Source organism: Triticum dicoccoides, chromosome 4B (assembly GCF_002162155.2).
Source record: "Triticum dicoccoides isolate Atlit2015 ecotype Zavitan chromosome 4B, WEW_v2.0, whole genome shotgun sequence".
Classification (NCBI taxonomy): domain Eukaryota; kingdom Viridiplantae; phylum Streptophyta; class Magnoliopsida; order Poales; family Poaceae; genus Triticum; species Triticum dicoccoides.
In genome coordinates this window covers 651,879,250-651,886,356 of record NC_041387.1, presented here as the reverse complement: position 1 = coordinate 651,886,356, position 7,107 = coordinate 651,879,250, and the positions used below count along the sequence as shown (strand labels likewise).

The 7,107-nt window shown below is 44.0% G+C and overlaps 1 protein-coding gene across 1 annotated transcript; it reads left to right on the top strand.

Annotated features, from left to right (window-relative positions):
• The first annotated feature begins 320 nt into the window (after window positions 1–320).
• On the top strand, window positions 321–6,055 carry LOC119292047 (serine/threonine-protein kinase ATG1a-like). Its single transcript, XM_037570878.1, has 13 exons — window positions 321–682; window positions 790–919; window positions 1,036–1,094; window positions 1,518–1,582; window positions 1,864–1,957; window positions 2,038–2,118; window positions 2,216–2,327; window positions 2,483–2,537; window positions 3,028–3,137; window positions 3,214–3,545; window positions 3,979–4,270; window positions 4,347–4,417; window positions 5,516–6,055. Exons 1-13 carry the CDS (start codon window positions 440–442, stop codon window positions 5,738–5,740), a joined length of 1,869 nt encoding a protein of 622 aa, XP_037426775.1. The 5' UTR covers window positions 321–439; the 3' UTR covers window positions 5,741–6,055.
• The last annotated feature ends 1,052 nt before the right edge of the window (window positions 6,056–7,107 follow it).

Below are 7,107 nucleotides of genomic sequence, written 5' to 3'. Positions count from 1 at the left end.
TTTAAAAAGCTTTTTTTTTGGAGGGGGATTAAAAAGGCTTCGAAAGGCACACGCCGGGCCATACCCCGCTTTCCCACAGGTGGGCCCCCACCCGAGCATAAAAGAAAAAAAGCCGTCCGCACCCACTGACGGCACGGCCCGCCGTATCCGCGCCGTCAGCGAGAACCAACTCCAAGTGGCTTCGATCGAGGGACGCATCAAAACCGTTTCCTATACGAGGTCTCTGACACGTGGGGCCTTCCTAGCTAGATTGACCGCCACGGCCCGCAAATATCCTTTTCCCCATCCGGGGAGGCCACCACCAGCACGCGGGCCCCGTACCGTAATCCAAACCACCACCGGCACGGCAGCAGTACACGCTCTCGCCTCGCTCGCCCCCGACACGAACTCGCCGCACCGGCGACCGCGACTAGGCCCGGCCGCGGCGGCGGGAGGCGATATGGAGGAGGAGCCGCCGGCCCCGCGGGTGGTGGGGGAGTACGAGCTCGGGGAGATGGTGGGGAAGGGGACGTTCGCGGAGGTGTTCCGCGCGGTGCACGGCCCCACCGGCGCGCGCGTCGCCGTCAAGGAGATCGACCGCCGCCGCGTCGACGACCACGTCCGCCGCGGCATCCTCCAGGAGATGAGCATCCTCGGCAGCCTCTCCCACCCCAACATCCTCCGCCTCATCAACACCATCGAGGTAGGCGTCCCCACCTCCCCCAAATCTCCAGCCCCGGCCGTCCGCGCTACTGCTGTAGTCGCGATCGAACTCGGTGTGGTAAAGATGCCTCGCGGTTTTCGCCGCAGACGGGGGAGAAGCTGTTCCTGGTGCTGGAGTACTGCGACGGGGGCGACCTCGAGGCCTACAGGCAGACGCACGGCGGGCCTCGGAACCGGCTGCCGGAGGCCACCGCCAGGGACTTCGCCCGGCAGCTCGGTGAGTTCCCAATCGAGCCCAGTCGAGTGTTCCCTTTCCCCTTTTTATTACTGTATATGCACTGGGACTGTATATGTTTTGATGCGCCGCTGCTGTTTGTTGTCTTGGATCATCAGCCGAGGGGCTCAAGGTGCTGAGGGGCGAGAGGATCGTGCACCGGGACCTCAAACCCCAGGTTAGATCTTACGCCCTTTTCTATTGGATTTCTTAGGGTTTACGGTTGGTCTGGGCGTGAACTTTTTAGCCATTTTTGGATGGAATCTGTCGCTATTTGGGCCTGATCGGTGATTTGTGATGTTTATTTTGGGCACCAAGCGCCAAAACTAAGAGTAAGGGTCCCATTAAAAGGGTTTCCATAATTATCAACTGAACTTAGATTATTGGTCAAAAGCTAAACTTACATTTATAGCCGCTATCAATGTCAGTTTACCATCAAATGCCAAACTAAATAGAGAATTGTGCTGTTCACTCATGCTTCAATAACAAATTACATGTGGAAAATTTGTGTAGTTATTTATCTGGCCTGGTTACTTGTTCCATCCAATATCTTCAGAGACGCATTATTTTCTCCGTACTGATTGAGCTGTGAATCACGCAGAACCTTCTGCTATCAGCTGATGGGGACGCCATTACATTGAAAATTGGCGATTTTGGGTTTGCCAGGTGAGAGGTTTATTCTCAATGTCGCAGTTATAGGACTATCTTCCTTTCTCTAAAGATTGAAATTACTGGGGAGATGCAGACCAATACCAAAATATTTATAACTGTCATCTGCCGTCAAGTGTTTTTATTTCCACAACGGCATGGTTTATTGGTCTTATTAATACTCACATTTGCTCCGAGCATGTTGGTTCTGAATTCTGTACTCATTGTGAGTTCTCTTTTTGTTTCATTGAGTATTTTTTTGTGCAAGTGTACAACTGAAAACTATCTTCTCACTTCAGATCTCTGATGCATGAAAATTTGGCTGCCACTTTTTGTGGCTCTCCATATTATATGGCCCCAGAAATCTGGCGAGGGGATAAATATGACGCGAAGGTATGTTTATTAACTGCTTTATAAATTTACGGATCTTAAAATTAAACCAGGCTATAATCTCTACCTGACAAACTTTGCAGGCAGATTTATGGAGTGTTGGAGTCATTCTTTTCCAGCTAGTAACAGGGGAGCTACCATTTCTTGGGGAGAATAGAGTGGAGGTTTGCTTGTAACATTGTACAATTAACTGTACTCGCATAATCGCAATACACATATATAGCCTAACACTGCTGCTTGCGCTTTGTTGGCGGATTACAGCTGCGCGAAAAAGTATTGTCATCTAGTGGCCTCAGTTTCCCTCCAGATATGGAGGCTGATTTACATCCTGAGTTTATTGACCTGTGCAGAAGACTCATATGCCTTGATCCAGGTGGGTCTGCCATTTTCACTTCATTTTGTGTCTGGAAATAAGGCGTATGATAATTAATTTACTCACTGCAGTAATCTTTGTTCAACTTCCTTTTAGGCCATTTAATCTAAGCATTCATCGCAGAATCAGATTGAAAATTGCTTTCAATTTTGCAGCGGAGAGAATGCCTTTTGAGGAATTCTTTAATCACAACTTTTTGGCAACAGCAAGGTATTCCTGTTACTCTGGTGGTAGTGTTTAAAAATCACAAGTCCATGGGGTAGCTTTGAGTAATCTACTTTGCTTTTAGAATTTTTCCTGTACCAAGTCCTGTAAGTTTAACTCAGACGCCTGCTGCCCAAGTGCCCATATGAGAAGCTGCATGTACCCCAAAAAGAAATGTACAAAGACCACGGGGAATGGTCAAATTCTGTACGAGTGAGCTCATATATGCAAGCTCTGCTCGTCTTTTTTTGTCCTTGCAACTGCATATAGATTGGATTTGGAATTGTTCTGGTGCGCATCACAATTTAATGCGTCACTGACTTCATCATGCGCTTTTCATAAATGGGGATAACTACTCTTTGTGCAGCAATCCTACAATCTTTTCTAGATTTCCTGAACGTTTTTGGAATAGTTAAAAGCATGTCATTTTGCACTTGGCTTGGTTGTGTCGTCATATTTATCTCGATCGTTGATCTTGCTGATCATGCCTTCTCAGGAACAGTGAAATCGTGGATGAGTCCCATCATGCTCTTGATTTAAGGGACACATGCCAGACTGTCTCTTCTGCTGTCGTCAAAGTAAAGTCTGAAAGTGTAGATTCAAAAGGTACGCTGGACCCTGACTAGAAGTATAAATTGTATTTTATATCCTCTGCTTGGGCACTAATTTGTATATTTTGCAGTATTTGATTCATGGGAGTGGGTTGAACGAGAATACGTATTAGTTCATGCGAACACTACTTCCATGGAGTTGCTGTCTTCACTCGAGAAGCCAATGAAGGATGTCACAGGTGCAAGACCCCGCTGTGATGATATATCCACTATCAGTGGGCCTATTCAGAGTCAAAACAAAGACTCACTCTATAGAGTGAAATCCCATGGATGTACTCCACTGTCCGCTTCCCGTGAGTCAACTACTATGGAAAATCTGCGAGGGAGGCCACTTGATTGTTATACAAGACTTCACCTACTGAATCAGTATATTGTCATTCTCACAGAACTTGCTCAGGAGAAGGTACTACTGCTGCAGTGGCAATTAGTATCATGTCTATTGAATACTGAACAGCATGTTCATATTCATTCTGTCCAGTATTCAAACTGGAACTCCTTAGCTTTTTAGATTTTCTTCATGATCAGTCAGTGTTTTTTACTTTTGTGAGTAATTTGAGCCAGCAGTGTAGATTTTTGAGAACATGTAACAGTGTAGATTTCAATGTGTCTTTAGTAAGGATATTTAGTGTTAGTACAACTGGTTTGCCTCTAATTGGACCACCATGCTTTCTCTACTCTGTATATCCCTTGTAGGCATGTTTTCATTTTGTCTAGACTTACAGCGTTTCGATATCTTTTTGATGATCTTCGCTATGATATTTATTTGATAATTTGGAAACAGTAATCCCAAATTCATCTCAACCTCACTTATGTTTGCTTTTCTGTGGTATACACAGCTTTTTAAAGGGCTGGACCTGGAGGCACTATCACTTGAACTTGTGATACTTGCTATCTGGAAAGAGGCGCTTAATGCATGTAGCTTATTGCCGGATGCTTTAGATGATGGAAGTTTTTCGACATTTGCACACGAGAATTACTTTCCTAAGAGTGATCAGCGTCTATCCCCGAATGTAGCGCAAGGATTGGATTTCACTAGGCCGGCTTCTGTTCGTTACCGGGTTGAAAGTGGGTTCATCAAGGCATATGACCGTGCTGAGAAGATATCACATAGGTTGCGGGAGAACAATGGTTAGAACATCCATCCACTCATCTTCTTGTACAAGTATACTATTTCGCTCTTATCGTAACCTTTTTCTGTTTCTAGATAACACTGAGATGCCAGACGCAATGGAGATCATATTCCAAACTGCTTTAGTATATGGGAAAACTGGTGCTGTAAGTATCACTATCTAAGTCCTGTAGATGGCTGATTTAGATTTGATTTCTTTATGCACGGCATGGATGTTACACCTGATTTCATTCACATTCACATGCATAATTCAGTTAATGTTCACCAGGAAATTGTTCAAATGAAGTAATACACCGATGCTCAGGATTAATCACTGGTTGTCCAGGCAGTTGGTTCTCTTGTTATAAGCCTATTAGTAGAAAACTACTGTACAAAACAAGGTCGAGAACGGAGTATTTTTGTATTTAAAAAAGAAAGCAAGGAAAGATTTATGTATGAACAATGATACAAGCAGAAGTGATCATGCGTGGCAGTCCGGGCTATCTACCTTTTTTTTCTGAGAAAACCCTACTATATAGTTTTATGAAATGTGGAATAGGCTCTCCTTCACACAGTTCTTGGATGCCATTTACTGAAACACTTGCCTCTAGGACATGATATTGTGGTCACTCACTGAAACACATGGTCGCCACTAAATAATGGTGTGTTGAAGAGTATTTCATGGAGTGTACTTGGATATCATTTGCTGAAACACTTAGCTCTAGGTCAAGGTGATATTGTGATGACTTGCCAGAACACAAGGTTGCCACTAAGCAATAACATATTGAACATTACGAGGTGTGTTTGTGGGGGGTTAAGATGGTTCTATGACCCTTGGAGCTGAACTGAGCATGGCTGCGCACTACACAGGCAGACAAACTGGTGGGCTCAGTTTAGTTCCAGGAGCTAAAGAGACCTTTCACACCCTTCTCTCTTCAATCTCGGAATATTATGATTTTAATGGTTCAGCAAAAACCACAGTTTCCTAGTTTTCTTCAGGTGTTTGGTGACTTCAGCAAAGGCCGTCCATATAGTACAATTCTGCATTTATGAAACTATACGAGACATAAATCATAACCCCTGCTACAAGAGAACTGTTTTCTCCATTTTTCGACTTATACATGATAATCTTACCCGAGTAAATGGACCAGTGGGGTTGCCTTATTTCTCATCTTGTCTGAACTCTACTCTTGATCTGTTGTTAATTATTCACGTATTGATTATAGTTGATGCTTTCTTTTGACTTTACCTACATTATTTTGCAGACAAAGGAACTTTTGGGATGCCAAAACAAATCAATGGCGCTATACTCAAAAGCAATCATCCTACTCACATTTATATTGCAGGAAGCAACCGCGTTGCCACTGAATCCACTCTTCTCGCTTTCACCATTCAACCAGCAGCGTATCCATAGGTACATAGCTAATTTGAGGAGTCATCTGTGCAGTGCTCAGTTGAGCGGGCAACAGCAGAGGTCCATCAAGAACTAACTTTTCTCATGGGAATCGTCATTTCGCGAGATTCGAATGATGAGATTATTTTGCATGGAAGTCGGAGCATTAGTCCTTCCCTCCAACCTTTTTGCCCAGGAGGTGTCAAATGCACTGAAGAACTTTCGCTGCCCTGAAATTATGTTGTTATATTTGCAGAACACATTGGTCCACGTGCTCTTTCTTTGTATATATACGGTTCTAGGCTGTACAGTTATTTTCCGTCACGTTGAAAGGACCTTTCGGATTTGTATATAAATGTAACATGTGGAACTTGTAGATTGAAAATGGATTCCAAATCCTGCCTTTCTGCTAGCTGAGTACTTTTTTTTTCTGCCCTCCTGCTAGCTGAGTACTTTCTTTTTCTGCCCTTCTGCTAGCTGAGTATGTGACATGGGTGAATTTTGTTGTTACTGTGATGTGTGAAAAAACATTTGTGAAAATGGGAGCTGTTATTTCTTCGCCTCTTGGCAGTGTATTGCACGTAATTCTTCACAGTATCTTCTTTTGGATCACGACACTTTAGCTTACTTCAGCTAACGTGTGTGTTGTGCCAGAGAAAAAGAAACATTTTAAGTTCCAAATCTGAAGGTATGTGATCTTATTTTCTTATTTGAATTATAAAAGGTGTTGTTGATGGGTTCTGAATTTGGATTGGATTCGTTATAATCTTTTCATCAGTTAACAAAGGGGATGGAAAACCGTAGCCTGAACGTCAGCAAGCATGTCAATGACTGACAAGCAGACGAATGGTGCTGGAGCGTGACACAATATATAGGAGGGGGCGAGGGGCGACGTTTAAAATGCGAAGCAAAGATAATCAAGCACAAATAAATACACGGTCTTTCAGACTTTATTGGTAGTTGGGCCTAGCTTGCTAGTGCATTGCCTGCAAACAAAGTAGCAAGGAGAGAGTTGATGACAGCTGCTATCTGGCCCAGATAAACAATTTGGATGGAATGGATCAAATGGATTATTTTTTGCACTTTTGATAGACCGGGCCATGGTCCAGTATGGTCCCCAAGAGGATCCGCCAGTGGTGCTGCACAGTCCATTCGGCTACTGGATAGAAGTGGTGATAATTAAAAACTAAAAAGAAAAAACCTAGATGAATGTGATGTGCCCGTTCTGTTTGACATGCATAGAAGTAGTTTTATCTGCTATAGTACACTGTTGACAATAACGAGCGAGCGAGCCAGTTTAACCTGTTATTACTACCACGGAACTTGAGAGCTCTACGTACCGATCGCACTGCATATCTTCAATGAAAGCACGCGAGCAGCATTTGCTACCGCGGTAGCACAATTATCATGGGCTTGTGGATCGTCCAGAACATTTCCTGGGGATGAAAATCACGCCGCTTCAGA